The sequence below is a fragment of the Python bivittatus genome, unplaced genomic scaffold (genome assembly GCF_059951505.1).
Source record: "Python bivittatus isolate LINGU-HERP-01145 unplaced genomic scaffold, Pbiv_v1 ctg000850_np1212, whole genome shotgun sequence".
Taxonomy (NCBI): Eukaryota; Metazoa; Chordata; class Lepidosauria; order Squamata; family Pythonidae; genus Python; species Python bivittatus.
Window position 1 is genome coordinate 1,908,403 of NW_028277112.1, and position 24,039 is coordinate 1,932,441.

At 35.7% G+C, this 24,039-nt stretch overlaps 1 protein-coding gene across 8 annotated transcripts in view; it reads left to right on the forward strand.

Moving 5' to 3' along the window:
• The window catches only part of MAST4 (microtubule associated serine/threonine kinase family member 4), a 227,359-nt gene that overhangs the window by 101,706 nt on the left and 101,614 nt on the right, over window positions 1–24,039 (forward strand). Inside the window, exons 1-2 of one of the 8 annotated variants that reach the window (XM_025166023.2) lie at window positions 8,711–8,862; window positions 11,662–11,742. The exons of 6 other annotated variants lie outside the window; for them this stretch is intronic. In XM_025166023.2, coding sequence (XP_025021791.2) covers window positions 8,774–8,862; window positions 11,662–11,742 — 170 coding nt within the window. In that variant the 5' untranslated portion in view covers window positions 8,711–8,773. Of the gene's footprint in view, window positions 1–8,710; window positions 8,863–11,661; window positions 11,743–24,039 lie in introns of those variants that run through there. One more of the 8 variants, XM_088130324.1, reaches the window with a different exon arrangement.

A 24,039-nucleotide genomic window follows, 5' to 3' on the forward strand; every position in this document is an offset into this window, starting at 1 on the left:
AATGTGATTTCCATCCCATTCCCAGGTTTGGGTCCTGACCAACAGGGATGTAGATAATCTGTTCCTTCCAGAGGTCTATTCAACCACTTTACAATATTTCCTAAAAAGGATCCCAGGAAATCTGGGTTGAGATTCGGCTTCTTCAGAAAGCGAAATACCACGTCTCTTTCAAGGCAGCCAGAAATTACCCCACTCTCAGGGACATACACCTCATATTTGGTGTGTTACTTGCATTTCCTGTTGGTGTATGTTTGCTTGAAAGCCACTGATTTAACTGTGACAAATAATAGGATATTTCACATTCTGAACTTATAAATATACAGTAGGCTTTTTAATCAACTGTAGAATTTGTATTCTTCAATACAGTCATCATTAACTGTCTCAATGAGAAGTTAAAAATCTAATCCATTCTGCTTATGGTGTCTGTTTCTTTTTTATAAAAAAAAGTATCTCGGTTTACTTTTGGCCCTGATTTATCGTTCTGTTTGTTTGTTTATTTGTTTAGCTTTATATTGCCTGAATCCTCAAGAAGCATCAACTTCTGTAAAGTCTATTTTCCACACTTTGCTAAAGACCACTGAAAGTTGTGTAGAACAGCACAAGTTAGGTCACAAAGTTACTTTTTTCATCACCGTCATAACTGCGAATGGTTGCTAAATGAGGCAGTTGCTAAATGAGGACTATGCTTTTATTTTTTTTAAATTCTGATTTGAAATTCAATTTCGCATTTTTGTATAAATATGTTTTTATATACTGTAACTTGTGCTTGGATGGTTATCTGAAAACAACTGTGGCTGCACAGTGCTTTGGATTTGGGGAGAAGACTGTTTTTTAGGGCACACACAAAGCATCCCTCAGCAGTTTCTTAAAGCAGCTGCTGCTTTTCCTGAGATTGTGTGGCTGTGCTTGGCAATTGCAGTGCAACCCAAAGAAAAGATGCATTTTAGTTAAGGAATTCTAAAATGCTAGACAGCCATTTTATGATGTAAGGTCTCTGTTTATCCTAAATACTTCCCAAGAACTTGGATTCATGTCCAATATTCTGGATGTTTTCAGAATGTTGAAGAAATTTCAAGTGACTGATGTCAGTGACTGATGAGGAAAGAGAATAATGGTAATGGTAAATTGTTCAATGAAGGTATGAACAGTTATTTTTATTTATTTTATTTATCCTATTTATATAGCCACCCTTCTCACACAACATAGTGTGCATTCGGTGTAAAAAAAGGCCAACAGCATGTTAGGGATAATAAGAAAAGGTACAGGTAGTCCTCGTACATTATAATATCTTTATATAAATCAGTGGTGCAACTACAGCTGGAATATTGTGTGCAGTTCTAGTTGCTGCACTTCAAAAGGGATATGTTAGAGCTAGAGAAGGTTCAGAGGAAGGCAACTAAGATGATCAAGGGGCTGGAGCATCTTCCCTATGAGGAAAGGTTGTGACATTTGGGCCTTTTCGTTTAGAAAGGAGGTGAATGAGAGGAGACATGATTGAAGCATACAAAATTATGCATGGTGTAGATAAAGTAGACGAGAAGCTATTTTCCCCTTCCCAAAATAGTAGAACCAGCATTCTGCTGGACTTAGATGGGCCAGGGTTCTGATCCAGCAGGGCACTGCTAATGTTCTTATGGTGTTCAAGTGCTTTGCTTTCTTGTCTATTTAGTTAAATATTTTATGTAGTAAATAAAATAAAATATTTACAATCCATCCTATATCCCTTGATCTTATAGCAAGCTATAATAAAAAAACAAACCATTAAAATAGGTTAAAATTACTAACAAGAAATATATAAATCATTGTTAACATTGCAATTAATAAAATTTTAATTTGGCTCTGAAATAAAGTTACAGTATCCAATTAGGTTTTTAAAAGAAAAGATCATTTCATCAGTGGTCACTATAGCTGAGAAGACCCTTTCTTATGTTTCTAATAATACATCTCTCCCAACATTAGGATGCATAGAATTGTCTTCATAGTGTATATTTGGAGAGGCCTTCCCTCTATTCATTTGTTATATTATATTGTAGGACTTTGCATTATATAACTTGAGATGAATTCAGACTGACATACTTTTCCATATGGGTTACCTTTCCATTTGTCTTTACACATCTGTTGAGATATATACTATTCTATGCATAAGTTATTCTTTCCATTGAAGTCACTGTGTATGGTGAATTAAGTCAGGGTTGAGCAACCAGTGTTCTTCCAGCTGCATAGTTCACATGACTTGCCTCTTCTTGAAGCCTCTACTTTGACTGATATCCATCTGTCTATTACAAGAGAAAAGTTATTTAAGTTGCTGCTAATATTTCATTTCTTACACATTGACATAATGGATCAAAAGTAGAAGTGATCTGAAAGAGAACCTACAACCTGCCAAAACTTGTTTTTTTTTTTAAATAAAATTGTTTTTAACGCAATTATCCACATTTATAAATTACTAGAGAGGGTGAAATTCAGCCATGCTATGTGGTTCTGTGACAAAATAATTAGTAACTATTTTATACACTTCCATGGCTAAATCATAATTAAAAGAAATGTAATATGCCTTGAAATTTTGGGAATATGAAGAAAAAAAATCTATCAATTCCTTATTAAACTTCCGTTATTTTTACTTCTTTAACAAGCAAGAATCGTATTACACATTTTGAAAAAAGCTTTGTTCTAATAATCATGTTGAAGTTTGTATTTTGGTGTTCTCCTAAATTTTTTTCCTCTAGAAAAATCTTATGTAAAATGGGGGAAAAGATCTCTTCCCCTCCGCCTTGTTTTCCTCCTTGAGACTTCATAGGTATGATTTTTTAAAAAATCCTTTAAAAATAAACCCAAGAAATTCACTGCAAAAGGAACGTGTGCCTTACTGTTTCAGGCTGCAAGTCTATGCAGATCCTTGAGATCCTAATTCTTGGTTTGATTCACTCATCTGGTAAATTTTAAAGTACTTCATATTGTGGATCCAGAAGTTTGAAAGTGGTTACACATTCCTGGATGTCCACACAAGTTGAAAGGTGGAAAGACAGGAAACACGGCATCTCCAGGGCTCTGACTTATGGAAAGACGGGGGAAGGAGGTAGTGTCACATGTGGCTCACTCAGTAGAAAGGAAAGGAGACAAGCAGCCTATTTGCTGGGAGCTGAACATGGGTCCATGATAACCTGTCATGCCATGTCCAAAGCAGACCACCCACAGGAGAGCTTGGTATGTTGTGTGAATGCAGGCACGTTATAGGTAGCTGTCAGCCCCACTAGGTAGACCAGATTGGAAAATCAACTACTTGGGAAGGCTAGAACTATTTTTATTGAGATTAGCTATAAGAACAGAATCTTGCAAGTCTGAGTGTCTTATACTTCTTCTTCCTCCATGATTTACCTAAAATTAGGAGTAAATCTGCCTAAACCACTTATGAACATGACGTGTTTGTAATAATATTATTAAACATTACAATTAAAAAGATAAAAACTAATACAAACTAAAAAAAAGAATAAAAAGGAAAAATAGAAAGCACAGAAAAGAAGAAAAAAATAGAAAAATAGAAAAGAAAGAAAAAATAAAAATATCGTAAAGAAAAGGAAAAGAATATATAAAGAAATTACTTCCCCCTTCATCACAACTCTTAGTAGACAACTCTGTGACATTGGGTCATTCTTTGAGAGAAAGGTAGTGCAGTCTGATGTGACTAGAATGAATATTAAATTTTAGGCTGACCATATTTTTTTACCCCAAGTGCTGGATGGTCCCATGATATAAGAAGAGTATATATTGTAGCAGCAAATAAACTTCAATTATAAGTCAATATTTACTTACCTAAACAGATAAACAGAATGACCATGGGAAGACAAAAAAGCAGTGGGAGTGGGAGCAACTTCTGACTTCCTGCTGGCTTCCCCATTGACTTTGCTTGTGGGAAAGCTGGCAGGGAGCATTGGAAATCATGATCACGTGACTGTGGAGATGTTGCAACAGCCACAACTTTGTGAATAAAACTACTCTGAACATTGTGGAATTTCAATTCCACAGAAGTAATGGGTCTCAGATATTTTAGGTCTTCTTTAAGTTAGTGGATTTTAGGTACCTCGATTCAAAAATTGTTGCAGTATAATGCACCATTTGGGCTAACTTGAGGGTACAAACAGACAAAAACACAATGAGAGTATATAGTATAGTATCTATATAGTATATAGCTCACCTTCTCTTAAAATACAACAAATGATCTCTTCTTCCCATATCTCACCTCTTATTTACAGTCAGGTCCAGAAGTATTGGGACATCGACACAATTCTAACATCTTGGGCTCTACACACCACCACAATGGATTTGGAATGAAACAAACACAATGTGCCTTAACTGCAGACTGTCAGCTTTAATTTGAGCGTATGTACATCCAACTCAGGTGAACGGTGTAGGAATTACAACAGTTTGCATATGTGCCCCCCACTTGTTAAGGGACCAAAAGTAATGGGACAATTGGCTTCTCAGCTGTTCCATGGCCAGGTGTGTGATATTCCCTCAGTACCCCAATTACAATGTGCAGATAAAAGGCCCAGAGTTCATTTCAAGTGTGCTATTTGCATTTGGAATCTGTTGCTGTCAACTCTCAAGATGAGATCCAAAGAGCTGTCACTATCAGTGAAGCAAGCCATCATTAGGCTGAAGAAACAAAACAAACCCATCAGAGAGATAGCAAGAACATTAGGTGTGGCCAAAACAACTGTTTGGAACTTTCTCAAAAGAAGGAACGCACCGGTGAGCTCAGCAACACCCAAAGACCCGGGAGACAACGGAAAACAACTGTGGTGGATGACCGAAGAATCCTTTCCCTGGTGAAGAAACACCCTTCACAACAGTTGGCCAGATCAAGAACACTCTCCAGGAGGTAGGTGTATGTGTGTCAAAGTCAACAATCAAAAGAAGATTTCACCAGAGTGAATACAGAGGGTTCACCACAAGATGTAAACCATTGGTGAGCCTCAAAAACAGGAAGGCCAGATTAGAGTTTGCCAAACAACATCTAAAAAAGCCTTCACAGTTCTGGAACAACATCCTATGGACAGATGAGACCAAGATCAACTTGTACCAGAGTGATGGGAAGAGAAGAGTATGGAGAAGGAAAGGAACTGCTCATGATCCTAAGCATACCACCTCATCAGTGAAGCATGGTGGTGGTAGTGTCATGGCGTAGGCATGTATGGCTGCCAATGGAACTGGTTCTCTTATATTTATTGATGATGTGACTGCTGACAAAAGCAGCAGGATGAATTCTGCAGTGTTTTGGGCAATATTATCTGCTCATGTTCAGCCAAATGCTGCAGAACTCATTGGACGGCACTTCACAGTACAGATGGACAATGACCCAAAGCATACTGCAAAAGCAACCAAAGAGTTTTTGAAGGGACAGAAGTGGAATGTTATGCAATGGCCAAGTCAATCAGCTGACCTGAATCCCATTGAGCATGCATTTCACTTGCTGAAGACAAAACTGAAGGGAAAATGCCCCAAGAACAAGCAGGAACTGAAGACAGTTGCAGTAGAGGCCTGGCAGAGCATCACCAGGGATGAAACCCAGTGTCTGGTGATGTCTATGCGTTCCAGGCTTCAGGCTGTGATTGACTGCAATGGATTTGCAACCAAGTATTAAAAAGGGAAAGTTTGATTTATGATTATTATTCTGTCCCATTACTTTTGGTCCCTTAACAAGTGGGAGGCACATATGCAAACTGTTGTAATTCCTACACCATTCACCTGAGTTGGATGTACATACCCTCAAATTAAAGCTGACAGTCTGCAGTTAAAGCACATTGTGTTTGTTTCATTCCAAATCCATTGTGGTGCTGTATAGAGCCAAAGATGTTAGAATTGTGTCGATGTCCCAATATTTCTGGACCTGACTGTATAAGCAAATCCTTAAAGCCTTGTCGTTCAGTCCTAGTGAGCAAAAGTCCATAAGGGTTACCAGAGATAACAGTGTATCTATTTTAACCTTGATCAAATAAACCAACTTTATATTCTTTCCTTTTACTTTGAACAACCTTGATCTTGATCTTCAAATAATGTCCTAGAACTTGATTTCTTTTTGTTTTTTCTTTGTCCCTTCTCACAAAATCCTTCAAAACTTTAACAGATCTCTTTTGTAAATCCAATATAAGAAAGTTATCCAAGTCACTCTTTTGGTTTGTTATTTGTATATCCCCTTTAGTTATTAAGACACCAGCTGGTTTAATTTGTACATCCAGTATAGCATCTTTTTCCATATCATTGTTGTAGCCTGTCATTTTAAAATCCACTTTCAGATCAGTCTCAGTCTTGTCCGGTAAAACTTGTTCTTCCGCCATAACATCTTTTAAACATAGTCTATCTATAATGGAAGATACTCTTAAAATTAACTTCTGAGTTCATTGTTCATAAATATCCTTCAAATTGGTAAAACTGTGGCACCACATTCACCACTTTGAATAGCTGCTGGGAAAAGAACTGTGTGCATTCTCAGCCACTTTAGCTGCCATTACTGCCCAGCTTCTGTTGCCCAGTGTTGAGCAGGTGGATCCCATATAGGAGGACGAAAAACATGCCTGCTAACTCATTTGCATCCAGTGGGATGTAAACAGAAGTGTGCTGTTTCTTGGGTACAGCCTTGCCAGCTGATGTGCCATCAGATGCTGGTTGACTTCCTTAGGAGGAAAACTTTGGCAGCAGCATTCTGCCCCATCCAGTGCTCCACCCGGTGCAGAGAGGAGTTCTGATCTCATCATCTCCAGCTGACTTGGAGTGATGTCTTGAGTGCCTAGCGGGCAGTCGATAAAGCTCCACACAATGGCGAAAGTGTAATTGCTCTTGCAGATATTGATATCTATATATATTATATTATGCATATACTATATTAATATATTATTGTAGAAGTAGTAGTTTGTAGTATCATAACACCAATTCATTTATTGTTTTAGGGAGCCATAGCACCACCAAGCCTGAGAACAGGGTGTTTTGTTTGATTTTTGATTACCATGTTGTGTGAATTTAGCCAATTGTGGCTTTGTCAATCATTACTAAACAAGATGTCTGGTGGTGTGTGAGAGTTTTGTTTTTGTTTAATTTTGCATACTTTATTATTTGTATATTTGTTGTTAGCTACTTAGCTGTATTATTTTATACAATATGGGCAGCCCTATAAATTTTTCTTATAAATAAAAGAGTAGCCTTAGCAAGATTTGGGAACCCAATATATGAAAGCAAGAACTCAAATCAGTTGGAGAATGATTTGTAATATCCTCTCCTCAAGGATTCTGCTCCTGAATCCTTGAGGAGAGGATATGACAAATCATTCTCCAACTGATTTGAGTTCTTGTTTTCATATATTGGGTTCCAAAATCTTGCTAAGGTTGCTTGTTGGATGAATCTTGCTTGTTGGATGAATAAATTTTTTGCAAGTTGTATAAGGTCTTGTAAAAGGCCAAAAATAACCTTGGACCAATGTTACTATATATGTGGTTAAAGTTTATGAAGCATAAAATACACACATTTCTGATTTTTAGCTGCTTGAAAAAAATCTTTAGGAAGTACTTGTATCTTGTATCTTCATTTTATAGCATCCTATCTTACCAGAGTACTGGTGAAAGGACTCTATGTTCATTCTTACCCTCTTTTGTACTATAATACGAATGATAAAGTAACATCTAATGTGCCACTCAGGTCTTCTTCACGGCCACTTTAATGTACATTCCTCTAGTTCTCAACCCAGCAGAAAACTATACTGCAATTTGCATTATCTCAGTAGCAGTAGTAATAGTAGTAGTCCTCCTAACTGTTCTTAGAGCTTTATTGCAGGACAACTTAAGGGAATTATTGTGTTATCCTAAGTTTGTTTTTCCTCCCATCTTGTGTTACCAGCTGGTATGAAAAACACTTTCCTTAAACTGCTAAGGATGGTGCTGTTATTGAGGTTCCACTGTGGCATGCTCCCTGCTCTTTCCAGTTCCTTCCTTCCTTCCTTCGTCTCTGCCTCCCTTCCGGCAACACTGCCACCAGTGTCCCAGAGCAACATATCCTACCAACCTGCCTGCCCCGATCTTTTCAGTATCTTCCCTCCCTCACAACCACAGCTGTCACCACTGATATCTGCAGACTCTGTCTCCAAGAAAACCCCTCAGCCTTTTCCCCCCCTGCTCTTATTCCCCGTACCATATTTGGAACAAAACACAACAACCTTCCTGTTGAATCTTTGCTGAGCACATCTTCTTTGTTTAAACAAGGTTACTTAAGTAAGATGATTAACTTTGAATCACAAATAAGGAATAACCGTATTTCAACATCTTGCATTTTGGTCTAAAACTTCATTCTTCTATATGTGATGAGAAAGAGCAGATCTTATCTTCCTATGATTTTCTCCGAGCTAACTCTTATTTGATAAGATTGTAGAGGGTGGAGTCTGTTAGCTCTCTGTTAAAGAGTAATCTTTTTATTGCAATTTTTTCTGTTTTTTTCATATAATAATTTTTGTGGCTCTTTGTCCTCTAGCATGAAAAGCATTTGTGCAAATGCTTGTTAGAACATTGGAAGCGAACAGCTTGATATTCAGGCTGGAAACCTCCTTTCTGCTAGCTAAATCAGTGCACTGCACTTGATGGTTAATCTAGAAGAAAGCAGCTGACATTTCTTCATGACAGCTAGAAGTGGAAGGACCCAAATTTACAGAGCTTCCTCCCCCAAGAGTTTGTTAGACCATTCCTTTATAATGGCTCATTTGGGCTCTCTGTCATCATCAGGATGCTGCCACTGAATGTGTGTCATGGTTACAGTAGAATGTGCTAACGTAACAGCCATGAAAGCCCAGCGGGAAAGGCTGCAAATTCCAGGGCTGACCTTGGAGTAAGTATTGTCTGCCTTTTAATATTTTAATGCTTTCTGCATGGCACTCGCTTATTTAACATGTGTTTATGCTGACAGGCTAAAAGCACTGCAGCTTTAGGTCGCAGGAACATTTTCAAAATGTACTGCAGTGGCTTTAGCTTCAAACGTGTGACTCTAAAGCAGTGATTTTGCAGGATATTTTAAATTGTACTGCATATTTAAATTCGCTGTATCCAAATGCATGAATCTGGGCATCATAAATGCATTAAGGGAGACCATGCTTCTGTAGGCCATGGTGTTCCTTTTCTGTCTGTCATCCCCCCCCCGGCCCCCGTTACTATTTGTTTATCCAAGTGCTGCATTTTTTGAAGGCCTTTTTTCTGGTGAATAATAGAGAGCTCTGTAAGAAATTAGAGCAGAAGAGGAATGCTATTTGTGAAAATTCATTGAATATGATCCGTATTTTACTGAGCAGCAGAATATTCTTGAACTATGTTGTATTGTGACATTTTTGCTTAGTATTAGAGACTTTGAATTAAATATATTTGGCTGCGTGAAGGCTTTGATTACTGTACTATCTTCTAGCAATGATGGATTCATTTGAGTGATTCAAATTTCCATTTATAAAACAGTTGCATAAATATATGCACATTTGATTACAGAAGACGATAGCCATAACTGTCAGAAGTAGAAGCATATTTCTTCTAATTAAACAGCCAAAACTGAAATACATTTAATTTTGTATGTGTGCACACATACATATTCTCTCAAGATTTCATTTTGGTAGGGATTGAATACATTGCATTTTAAATATCAGTTGTGCTATTGTGCAAAAAGAACAGGTTAACTGTAGATCAAGCTATTTAACCATAGGCTATTGAATGAATTTTGTATATCTTGAGACTGTTATGTAAACTATTTGATATATTCCTACCCTTATATGCAGTATTAATTTCTTTGAGTTATAACTAACAAAAAGTAATACTGCTTTAAAGAGGATATTCTGATGGCTTTGTATTTCAGATAAATATATTACAAAACATTGATTTTAAATGTATTTATTTCTAATGGCTATAATCTTATACCAGTTTACTGAAGAGTAAGTCTTTAATACTTCTATGTATGGATTAATAGGACTGCATTAATTGTAAATAGTATTTTGAAATAACTTTGTAAATGGTCTTGTAAAGCTTTCTTGCAGTGTGGGTTATACGTTGTTAAAATAGTATGAATTACATTTCTCTGTGGTCATATAGAGTTTCTTTTAATTTGAGTGCTACAACAGAGTAAGAACTTTTTGTTTTTTTTAATAGAAAACTTTTTTGGGGGGGCTCCAAATTATTTTCTTCCTGACCCTAATATTTAATAGCTGCTATGTATTCAAAAATATCAGCTGCTTCTGATTTTTCAAAGATTATATAATGTCCACTAGGCTATTGTATGGAGAATAAAAGTACTTCTTGGTTATTTTAGACACTCAGATCTCAGTGCTTGGGGCAAACTTGAATTTCTTGTGGAGAGGGTGTTTGTTCCTAACTTCATTTTCTGTCCCAATATTTATAAGAAAACTAGTTTATTAATAGACATATTCCTAAGCATATTTATAAGAAAACTAGTTTATTAATAGACATATTCCTAAGCATCTAGTCTCAAATTTCAGTATAGACTTTTACTTGGTAGACTTTAGAATTTTAAACAAAAAATGGACCTTAATCCCCTTGTACATTTTTCATTATTAGCTAATGTTGAACAATCCTGTAAGAATTGAGGTTCTCCTTGAATACTTCTGTTTCCTGTTACTTTAATTCTACTTCTGATAATCGACATTGTTCATTATAGATTTTGAAAATATTTCATTTTTCTATTGGTAGTTAAGTTGGTATAATTTCTGTCACCATTGATGTCATGGCTAGCAAAACTAATCTTGGAGAAAATTCTAAAATGTTAAGAAAATCCTCACTATAAAGCATTTTTGTCAAATATAGAAGTTAAATGAAATGATCATAGTTTATAATGTAATAATCAGATATGCTGAAGTTCACTTCAGTGATTCATACCCAAGCAGTAAATAATTGTAGTTGTAACTTTATAAGATTCTTCGAAAAGTAGATAAAATATTTTCAATAATGCTTTCCTGAAAATCTAAGTATTAAGTAGGCATGCTAAAATTAAGTATGCATATATAAGTAATGATACTGTGGTTATTGTTGTTGGACCATATTTTTCACAAATGGCATTCTCAAAAGATGAAAAGAACATTTTTAAAATTTACTACTTACTTTAAAATTTTTATTTGCAATGTTTTGGTTATTTGCAATTTCTTATTCAATAGATATAAATACTTAATTTACAGTTTGTGCAGTGCAGCATGATACTTAAGGTGATTAAAGCTGAGGCATGATATTTCTGATAGAGAACTTCTCTTAGGTTCTCTTAGGTGTGGAAGTTCAGAATCAGAGATGCCTGAGTGGAAATTAGTACATTTATAAATACATTAAAAAAAATGTGTTTGAACTTTTTATAACAAAAACATTTGCATGCTCGACACAGTTCTCTTCTCCGTGCAAAGCATGGGATCATCAGAAATTAGAAATGTTGAAAATAGACACTGCAATGTTTATTTTAGCATGCTTTTTTTCATCAAAATAGAGAAACTAGTTACCTATCGTTGATTGCCCTAAGGCCCATACTCCTTTAGCATGCTTATACTTTTTTTTCTTATCCACATAAGACACCAGGCCTAATTCATTCAGTTCAATTAAACTAGAGTTTTTAATGGTTTTCTATTACTAGAGATGACATTATTTTAACTTTCAGTCTCACCCCAAGAAGCCTGAGCCCAACCCCAACCAGCCCTTGCAGTCCATGCAGTCCTCTGTTCGCTTTTCATTTTTGGAGGTAAGCAACTATACTCCCATTGTTCCAGTTTTCTTCCTTCCACATTGTAGAGAAGGGGAAAGTAAATAATTGAAATATTTATATTTGCATGCCTAATCTAGAGTACAGTAAACTATTCTGCATGAATGCCTAAAGTATAATGGTAGAATCAGAAATGTTAGTAATGTGCTTGGATTAGGAAAATACAATGCATACGGATTGCCTTCTTAAGAAGTGATAATGATCCAGTTTACATATCACAGTAAAGAACTGTGAGCATGTTTATTACTCACTGCAGTAATCTCTATGCCAAAAGTTCATTTTAGAGCCAGAATACCATGTATTCAGAATACCATGAAGCACTTCTTGGTCCAGAGAATATGCTTTCAGAAAACTTTTATCATTCAGGCATAGTAGCTCTTACTTCAAACATTTAATGATTCAATTTTTTTGTTCAGAATATTTAAATATTCTGAAAATCATGTACACTGTATTTATGGTAGCCTGAAATCTTGACATAAGATACAATTCTAGTAAAAGCAACATAGTTGTTTAGGAATTACTTTTCTGAAATTACTTTGTAAGTTGTGCATGTATAATATGTGATGTCATTAGCCATCTTGTACCAGAGCATAAGAATTGCCTCTGATGCATTATAAAAAGTTTGGAGAAAAGAGCATTTTGATACAATATGGAAAATGTATTGTGTATAGGTACACGTCCTCTTGTGGTAAGATGGAATTCTAAATTACTGAAATTGATTTGTATCAGTGTGTCTATCCAGTATTCTGAAGGCCTACTGTAGACCCAGCAATCTACAAATGTAGAAAGGGGATCTCTTAAAGGAATTGATGCATCATTGTGAAACTAATTAGGTATGAATGTATGAATGAGATCGTGGAAAACCACATAGGATAATTATATAAATATTAGAGACATTTATACTTAAAAAAAAGAAAATATTTGTTAATGAAGTGTCAAGCTGGCCACTCAACTGACTTACATAGTTAGCTGTGTGACAGATATGATGCATTCACTTTGGAAAGAACGTGTAATACTTCTGTATCAGTTCAGTCTGAAGCCTGATTCTGGGGGATAATTAATTTTCCTCAGTAGTGGACTCAGATTAACCCATCATGCTCTGATTTAAACTTTCCATGTAACAGCAAACCCAAATGTGCTCTGGTTCATTGCAGATGACTATGTGGCAAATACCTCTGAAAGCTATAGGGTGGGTGGGAGGGAAATTTTTTACTTCAGAACTACACGTACCTTTTATTACAAGGTAGATCACATGGTCTCTAAATGTCCCTAACCGTAATCCATAGCCTCTAGATAGCACCAGATCGTTGCAAACAGTTGGAAGTGTCAGTGAAGGACCAATTGTGGGAAGGGGAACTACTGTTGACTCGTAGAATTTCATATGAGGCTATATGGGTCTGAGTTGTTGCGGCCATTGACTTACAATTTGGCATTCAGAGGCTTTGATTATAGCTTTAAAAAGGATTCTGTTTAAAATATTTGGTGATACAAAAGCTATTCACCAATTCCAGATCTAGGTGAATACTTTCTCCAATTAAGTCTATAAAGAATCCAACACGAATGTAGAGTAATGGATTAAGTGAAATTAATTTTATAATTTATATCTATGAGTAAAAACATCTGAAGAAAACATTCAGCAGTATGATAGAAGAAATTCAAGGAAGATGAACATTTACTACATAACAAAATAAGGATATTGAATGGTTTTTCAGCGCTGTTTTTTGCAAGCAATGATTAGTGATGTTAGTTTGGAGCAAAATCTTTGCTCCATATGTAAGATTATCTCATATAGCAGATACTGTATTATCACTGTCCACTTAATTTTTGTATTCCCACTTTTCTGCCTTAGAATGGGTAGCTATCTTTGTTCCATCAGTCTTCATTTAAAAGCACAGCTGTCTCTTTGATTAAAGGGCCCGCCATGAAAAGGTGTTTTTGCTCTGAATAAAGCCCCTCCCCCCAAAAAACAGCTGAAAAAAACCCTATTAAATAGAATCCAGTGCATCCAGAATTCGAGATAAGTGCAAATGCACTTTTTTGACCAGGCTTCAGAATTCTGTGCCTTCTTCTCTGGCCAGTCCTCTTTTTTTTTGGGGGGGGGGGTACTGTAGCACTGTGAAACCTGAGGAGTGTGTGCAAAGAATGCTCTCAAAGGCTGGAGGACCATATGGACTGCTTTTAGATGATTTCTAGCCCTTTAAATTATACTAGAAAGTGTCCTGGCAATGCATTGTTGATGTAGAGTATGTTTTCATAAGCTTACAGTTTACCAGGCAGTTGCATTCTGCGCCAGCTGTAGCTTCTGCACAGTATTCAAAGGCAATCCCACATAAAAACACATTGTATGACTTACCACAAAATCCACTTTCTTCACATATGATTGGAATTGTTGACTTGACAAAAGGTACTTTTGGCAACTGCTGTCATTTGCACCTCCTTAGGCAGTATTGGAAGACCCCCTGACACTCACTTCTGAAGGCAGTATTTGTTTGCTGCTGCTGGACACAGAACCTACAAATGACACAAAGCTAGGATTAGAAAGGTTACCAATTTTATTGGCTTTTTGTATATTAAATGTGATTTTAAAACCCCACTTGAAAGCAGTTCATATTTCAAATTTGCAAACAAATGCATAGTTGTTTTTTTTAAAGATCTACATTAAATACCAAGATCAGTGAATACAAAGGAAATCTGTGGCAACTTGCTACACTATGCTGAACAAAGAAACCACTGACCACAAGACTCTTCCCACAAGCACTGGGTTCAAATGAGGAAGGAGGCCAGTAAGGAAGGAGTTACGCTGATGTGTGGGAGAGTGTTGCTCCAGGGTGGCAGGAGTTATTATTGTGGTGGTTTTTTACTTCTTTGTCTTGTGAGCTGTCTAGGGTTATGTTCATAATATGGCTGGCTATAAAAGACTTTTAAACAAATAAATATAGTGCCCTGACAGGTACTTTATAAAATATTATTTCAGTTTTGCAACTCTTGACAAATATCACAAAAGGTTTTGGAGCACTTGTGGGTCACCTATTCTGTAGGCCTGTTTTGGTTTTCTTATTACAGGCTGAAATGTACCAGTAGCTCCTATACTGTGACCCTAAATGTATTTTGCTTTCCTTTTTTTTTTTTTTGGTGCCTTCAAATCAGTGTGGACTCCTAGCAATTACCTGGACTAGTCTCTGAGGTTTTCTTGGCAAGATTTCAGGAGTGGCGTGCCCTTGCCTTCTTCCTAGAACTGAGAGAGAGTCACTAGCTCAAGGTCATCCAGCTGGCCTTGTACCTAAGGCGGACTAGAACTCACAGTCTCCCAGTTTCTAGGCTGGTGCCTTAACCACTGCACCATACTGGCTGTCCTCTAATGTTTAGAATTTGGATTATGAGTTAAATCTGAGAAATCAATAATCATATTTCTTCATTAAATGTTATATAATTTATCAGACTATTTATTTATTACAGCAATTTCAGTGCTGCCTATTTACTGAACTTTATTGGCTTATTCTTATAAACTTAAAAATACAATTCTTATAATAGAATCGATAATATCTGATTAATCCTCCATTACTGTTGGCTATTGAGAACCTTCCATTCTAAAGACCTTATGAAAAAGATGTCCTAAATTACAGAAAGATGGATCCATTTGCAGGTAGCAATATATTGTACAGTGAGAGGGCTACTACTTTGAAAGCCATCCAGTGGGTTCCTTTCTTTTTGATTTCTTAGGGTAGGCATCACAATGCCACTTCCCAACTAGTCTGTGTTAGGTGGGCAGATTCCAACTGGAACAGATGACCCTAAAGGTTGTGAGAGCATAAGCTATGTAGAATTAGCAACTGAAGTAAGGATGGCTGAGCTTTACAGTATTAAATAAAGCTGTTCCGAAAATATGGTTATAAATACAGTAACATATGAAACATGTTTTTTTAACTTGTTTGTTCTTAAGTGAATTTTATTGCTGCTTTTGAGTATTTCACATAATGTTAGATATGTTTTTAACACGTTCTGCTATAAGCTTTTCTTTATTAGCTCATTTTATTCATTTTTTCCTAATGTTAAGTTTGCACAAATAATATGGATGCTCCCCTATTTTTGTGTTTATTTCGTAAAATATTATATTCTTTGTTAATGCATACATTCAGATGCAGCTCACTTACTTTTGAGCCAAAGCAAGTTAGTTTGCTTTCCACTCTAGATGGCAGCCTGAGTACATTATTGTTCTCTTGGTGTGGAACATTAAAAAGAGGGTATGTAGCTGAAATACCTGGTCACCCATAGGGAATTTGCAACTGGCTGAAGTTCTGATTTCATTGGATACATGTACATTATCTTGTCACATTTTCTTTTGACTATAGCAAATACAGGGATCATTATATGTCTGAATTGTTGTATAAAACATTTGGTGCAGAAGTGTGTGTGTGTGTGTATACACACACACACACACATACACACAAGAAATCTGGTGAGGGGGCGGTGACAAATTTGAAATATAATATTATCATAATATAATAAAAAATAAATTAAATAGCACAATATCTCTATCACTAGGGTTTGTGATCACAAATTGTTCTTAGAGGAATGCTTGTTAAAGTTTATATAAAAGCAATAAATTGCAGAATTACTACTATGAACAAATTCTGATTCTATGCTTCATTTCAGTTGTAGAGTCTAATCACTTTGAGCAAATAATCAGGATGATTGCATTGTTTTATGCTGATTTCTAAATCAAGAATTTTTTTGCGCATAGTTAAGGAAATTGGATTGGAAGAAGATTAACTTGGTTTTAAAATTGGAAGAAGAAACATCAATAACCTGCACTGTGCTGATGACACTACCCTGATATCCAAAAATGAAAAGGATCTGCAAGCTCTAATAATAAATGTCAAGAAGCACAGTGAAAAAAATGGGAAAAAATTAAATATAAAGATGACAACAAAATTAATCACAACAGGTATAACAACCAGCCTTAGAATTGACAATGAAGATATCAAAGTGGTGGATAGCTTCTGCCTACTATCAACAGTAGAAGAATAAGCAGTCAAGAAAGACGCTGCAGACTAGCTCTTGGTTAGAGCAGCCATGAAAGCCTTGGAAAAGATATTCAAATGCCATCATTTGTCTATACCTACAAAGATCAGAATCATTCAAATCCCAGTATTCCCTGCCACACTCTATGGAAATGAAAGTTGGACTTTGAAAAAGCAGGGTAGGAAGAGTATTGAAGCTTTTGAACTTTGATGTTGGAGAAAACTACTGAGAATACCATGGACAGCGGAAAAAACAAATAAATGGATCATTGAACAAATCTACCCTTAAATTCTCACTCGAGGCACAAATTACCAATTTCAAATTGTCCCACTTTGGACACATTATGCGAAGACCTAGTTCTCTGGAAAAGGCTGGTAAAGGTGGAAGGAAAGAGAAGACGTTGATGACCAGTAGCAAGATGGATGGACTCAATTACAGTGGTGATGAGTGTACTGTTGGAAGACCTGAAAAACCAGGTTAGGGACAGATTGTCATGGAGAAAATCTATGTGGTCACTCAGAAATAACAATGCTTTGATGGCACATAATCGATAGCTAAGGAATATATTTCATCAATTAAATTATATTTCATTAGTCACTGTTTTTGGTTATGTAATCCCAAAAACTATATTGGCAGTATGTAGGGCTGTTACTTTATTCAGAGCTCTAAAAATTCTTTTTGAGAGGCTTTTCTTGAAGGCTATATAGAAATAATGAAAAATATATGTTCCCCTATAAAATTAATGTCTTTGCCAAGAACAAAATATACGGCATTTATTCAGCTTTAGGATCTCTGTAGAGCCCCTGGTGAGCCTTTTTTCAGAATGTTGGGAATGCTGTTTTAGTCTGAGCAGTCATGTTCTTTTAATTGCCTTTTTTTTTTAAAAAAAACTTATATACTGGATATATTGTAAGCTGCCCAAAGTCTTTTGGAGTTGGGTGGTCTTAGCAAACCTAAATAACAACAACAACAGCAACAACAAGTTCCAGTGTCAGTTGCCAAGAGCCTTAGAGCTCTGCTAAATAAAATGTTTTACCTTCAGCCATTTATAGTGACAGCTGTGACAGTGTGTCATCTTCACTTACTAAACATCTGCTGAATTTGGCAGTTCCTGTCCACTGACACTGCACAGATATTAGTTTTGGCTCTAATGATTTCTTGCAGCTGTCTATGAATGGGTCTTCCTTTGTCTTCTTTCCAACCACTGACCTTGGTCCCAAACTTTACTTTACCCATTCTTTTGGACCTACCTTGTTTTTCCTATGTTTTCTCACCACAATAAATTCAAACTCTTGATGCTAGTATTTAAACCCCTGCAGTTAGCAGTTCCCTGTTACCTGCCCAGCTCCTCTCCTGGAATGATTCTATTTAAACAACAGGATAAGAGCTTCTTTCCATTCCCTTTCTCTTGTTACTCTATCTCATTTGTGTGGATTTCAGGATCTGGGTCCTCAATTATGGAATGGTTTCCCCACTTCCCAGCACCACAGTTCCTTGGCTGCATTTAAGAAAGATTTGAAAACCTTTTTATTTAATAAAGCAGTCTGATTAGTAGAAGTGCTTGTGAGCAGATGCTGAGAATGGCAGAAGGGCTCTTTTACTGTCTTGTTAGTAAACATTTAGCTTTTTATAATTGTACAACATTATTTTAGTTGTAATTGTAAATATAGCATTGCACATATAGTTATTTGTGTGTGTGTTATGTTGACTTCCTATTTAGTAATTTCTTTTTTACCATAGTGGGACCCCCCCCCTTCCCTAGTTTGTGTGGGGTGCATTACATAAACATTTGGTTTGCTCTGAAGCATTTCTACATTGATCAGATTAAAACTTGTAAAATAAGCACTTCTCTTTGTTCTTTGTAGCTAACTGGATAGTAGTAGCAATGTTTTGGAAAGCATATTTCCAGTTTCTAGGATTTGCATATAGAAATAATTCTTACACAGATTTTATAAAATATCTTTATTCCACCATAAGATCTGTGGTGACAGTGTGACCAGGTGTTCTGTTTCTTTTTTAAAAATCACAGAATACTTCTAATAACTAAGCATTGTTATACTTTAATGTATTTTTCATAACAACGGTAAGTTTAGTTTACAAATCAAAGCCATAGAAGGATTTTGTACCCAGCTTGTGATTTGGTCACTTAGTTATTCTTTTAATTTGCATGCTTTTTGCTGTCACACTAGAATTTAAAATAAAATTAGTTTTTATGTTAATTTTAATTGTCCATGTTGTCACTATATATGTTACTATTTTTTCCTGTTGTGGTCCTAGAAATCCTCAGCATTTTTCAAAATTTTCATTTTTAGATGATGCCTAACAGCTGGTTTTTCTCTTACTAAACACTCTCCAGTTTGTCTGCAGTTAAATGATGAGGAATAAGATCACTATTCATTCAATATGCTATTGGGCTTCCATTAATGTATATGGTATGCTTAACCTACCAGGTGAGAAGAGAAAATGTAAGTTACTCCAAAACTTATGCCTTATTTTGAGAATATGCTTTTTTAAACATTACACCACAAAAAGAGTAGGAAGCAAGTTGCACGAGTATTAATGGACCCATAGATATATTGTTATACAGTGGACTCTGGGCCTATGTAGGATATAATTTTTAATACTTATCCCTTACCTTGCTTCCAAAAAATAATGCTAAATATAATCTAAGCATAATACTAATACTAATAAAGAAAAGTTGAATACTTTATTTTAGAAAACAAGTCTGAAAAGAGAATCAAATGAGAAAGGTCAGTTATTGCAATCAGAGTAAAAACAAAAAAAAAAAGATTATTCATGAATTTTATTGATTCTATACTTAGTCTTTTATAGTGGGCCTTGTTTGAGAAGTGATATATTCTGAATTATGGTTCCCTGTTTTCATATAAAATAATTGAGTGACAGCAAGTTGCCCAAGTACTAATGAACTCAGAAGTATTGTTAGCCAACGTATTTTGGATCTGGGCATTGCAAGTTCTGTCCTAGTCACATAGGTAATGATGAACTTCCAAAATAAATATATAGACAAACAGTAACAGTTGTAATGAAATGGTTAAAAAAACTGCTTATCCCTCACATCCTTCAGATTTTTGGATTAGGTTTCTGTTTTCAACAATTCTGGGAGTAGTTTAGAGGAAGTCAGTCCAATGAATTTCTCAGTTTAGCATTTATTTTTATGAGGTTCATCCTAGTTCTTCACTAATTTCATCTTTCAAGATTGAGTCTGAAAGCTAATACAAAATGTACAGTGCCAGTGAACAGTCACTGAGATATCAGCTGTGTAGGTGAAGAATATTTAGAGGAAGCAGAGGTGTTCTTGTTGCTCCTATCTGCAACTCCTTAAAGTGTTTGATTTAAGGAGGTGCCAATAGGTGTAACACAAATGCCTACTCACACACTGAATCAGCTTTACTCCCTCAAATCTGGATCTCAGCAGAGCTCTAGTTATGATCTTATTTCTGATTCTGTGATTCAAAATTGCTTCACTACCCTTAAATTAGTTTCCTATTTCGTCTTCAATTTACACTCACAACTGTCTAGCTGCTCAAAGCTGGGGTTTGAGCTATTACCAGGTTTTCCATATAATTTGGTTAAAACATTTAGGAATTTGCTGTATCAGTGAAGGTGGTGCTGCTGAACTAAATTGATATTTCAATTTTGCAGAATAGCTTTTAGTTCAGTTTGTAAAGTCACCAGGATGTGAACTCAACTCAGAGGAGTATATGCCTTTGTAGAAAAATAAATAATTTGGGCATGGGGAAGAGAACAGTGAATATGTGATATATTAGCCATATAGAGAAAAACACAACAGAAATGTTTAAGGTGACATTTTATATGTTTATTTGCACATTTTGCTAAGATGTGCTTAGAAGTGCCCAGTTATGATCTAATAATAGTAGATCAAAATAAATAATAGAGGCTCAAGGACCAAACACTCCTGCTGTTGTCTTATCAGTATAAGCATACATGCGCATGTTTGTGCTTCAAGCAAGTGGAGTGTTTGAATGAATGAGTTATCTTTACTATAGGTCACAGGCTCCAGACAACACAAACATAAAAACATGATATAACATATGTGGTAAAAAGGCCTATGATCGTGCTTGGTATACTTGCTGTCAACAAACCTTGATTTCTACAGGCTGTGGTTACAAACTTAGGAATGGCAAGAGTTATTTTAAGAACTTTATTTGCCAAAAGAAGTTGACGCAAATTTTCTGCCCATCCAGGAAATGGACTAAAATGGTGCTAGTAGTTTATTACAAATACTTTGATAAAAAGTACAGTAAAGCACAATATGACAATATGATTCATTGATCCTATCTTCAGAAGGAGATTTTCTGGAATTTCAATTTAGGGAATTTTCTGGAATTTACCCTCCAGCACTGCTGAAAGCAAACCAGAGTAATGTGAAAGCCCAATGAAATGTATTGTTTGTAAGTTGGTCAAAATATGAAACTTAAAACTGCCTGTTTAAAGTAAAATTTAAAATTTATTGTAACTCATGTGTACCTTGGGTGACAGCTTATTGTATCATGTATTTGCCTACCAGGCTACCATAGGGGCATCAACATCTCAGTTGGAAATCCCAATTTTTATAATGTTTCTTCTTTTTGATGTTTCCAAGAAGATTCATATTTATCTCTGAGAATAAGATGTGTCAGACCTTGAGGTTGAAAATTAGCTTTTAACCAATATTTAAACACACAAAACCATGCCCTCATTTCAGTTTTTATAAGCTCTGCCTCCAGACAGGGCAACTTTAGGCACAATTTTTGGCACTTGGAATAATTTTTATAGAACGCCGATTTGGTCTAAATTTATCATAAGGGTTTAACTGAGCTCCGTATGGGAGCTGTAGTATGTCTTGGCTTTGAAAAGTTTTAATGCAGCTGGTATGTGCTGGTTACTTTTAGAGAGGAAGAAAGAATTGCTGCTGAACTCCTCTGGGTACTGAATTGTGTATGTTGTACTGAATATTGCGGCATAAAACCCAATAGATAAAAACAGGGAACTTACTCTATTTTATGCTCCTTGAGGATCCTAGTAATTTTTTTAAAAGTCCCTTGAAAAGGGCATGACCTTTGTTTTCTCATAGTTAATTTGTAGTGAGTGCTCTTTACAGAAATGGGTCAGTGCGCTTAGAGTCCTTCTGAAGCCTACTGCTGCCTGTGATAGCATTACAGCATCATCTGCCTAAAACAGTATAAATATTCTGTTGGCCTGGTTCTGAGGGTGGAAACTTTGCTTTTTTTAAGACACCTACCATTGCACTGATATAACGGTGTTAAATGGCCGATGGACAGATAGTCATACATTATGGACTTATGCTACTATTGTCCTGTTTTGGTGTTATAGAGAGATCAATTTAAAGATGTGAACTTCTTCTGAATTATTTTCTAAAAACTTAAAACTTGTCACTGTATGAAGAATTACAGATTTATTTGATGGTAGCAGCAGAAAAGATTACTCTTCAGTTTGGGAATGACAATGTAACTCCTGATTTACAATCTTGAATCACTGATATATGTTCACTCTCTGTTTATAAACTGATTCTTTCTAGATGTAATGGAAAGGCTGATCAATTTTGTTTAATTAAATGTTTAAAAATTAGGTTGAATGACTTCCTATATGTAACATGTGTTTTTCTTTTTCCTTTTCCTTTCTTTGTGCTTTTTCTCTCTTTTTCTTTCTTCCCTCCTTTTTGTATATTAAACAAATAAAATACAAATTTAAAAGTATTTTGATTAATGTACAATACTCTAATGTACAGGCATTACTCCTGGCCAACAGTTCCTTATGTTTCTTCTCTGTGGAACAATATAGATATTAACCTGATGTCTCTTCTATTTTTTCATAAACACTGTGTTATCTGATATGTAGTTCAAGGCAACAGAGCATATCCTAACAAAACTCTACAATGTTTAACAATGTTGGATGTTGTCTAATTTTAATTCAGCAATATATAATTAAAATTAGTTTTGGGATGGGTAAATTATAAATGGTAATTAAGTATTGTTTGGCTCTTTCAGAACATGTTACTTGTGTTGATGGCATTACAGTTTTTGAGAAAGGTGGCAGCTAGTTGTGACAGTTGGGTGGGCATTTAAGGTAGATTCTTCTGGTACCAGCTTTTTCTCATTACATTGCTCCTCGCTTCATCATTGCTTGGTTATTAAATCTAACATTGTGCTCCAGAAAATCTTTACAATCACAAGGTTATTGTAGAAATATATTTTCACACTGGAAATCTGAAATTCTGAAATCTGACCCTTTCAGAAACCGTTCATTTAGTGAATTCTTTTTAACGTATTTTTACCCCCAATCACAGAAGATGGGAAGCATAAGACAAGATTTCAGGGTAATATTTGAAGCTCACCTTAAATGTAAACAGGTACAAATGGAATTGCAAGGGATTATCATTTGTATTGGATTTAAAATATTTCAGGACATGGAGGAGAAATGTTGGTGTTCTAACACCTGATGTCAACTGCAGATCAGTATAATTTGTAAAATCATAAAGTGAACTTAATGTTTTGAAAACAAGAAGTGAATCAAGGACTAGGGATTTACTTATATAGCTGCCCACATTATGAACCATAACCCAGGCAGCTCACAAAACAGTAAAAACATTAAAAAAAAAATCCCAACAACTGAACAAACACAATAAAAACCGGTGGCACCCCAGGGCAGCACTCCTCCACGCATCGGGACTGCACCTTGCTGGGTTATGCAGAGATCTGGTTTCAGAGGAGAATAGGTGATTTGGAGCACAACTGTGTGCACATTGCATTTCTTAGCATTGCCTTAAGCGTGTATTTTCCTTTTCCAGGAAACCCAGCTTGCTTCTTTAAGAAGCTGCTGACAGGTGTGACGCGCACATTCACAATCTGCATCACCCTTTTCCCCTTAAATTTAGATTCAAAGTGAAATCTGGGGTGTATACTTTTAGTCATTAAATAGTTTCTCCTACCCCGCCCAAAATTCTGGATTGTTTGTGAGAATATAAGAGACTAAGAGAGAGATTTTACTCATCCTGGAGTGGGTGGTTAAATCCAGGTTGTGGAAAGTTTGGCAGGAAACTACTGAGGCAGTTTCCGTCTAATACTCTGTTTACTCCATCTGTAAAATGTTTTAGTTTTTCCAATTCCAGTTTTAATCTTGGCAGTGAGAATAAGATCAGATACATTACATTAAAATGTACAAATGCAAGAATATGAACATAACCTTCCCTGTTGTACTTTTCCTTAGTTTTTA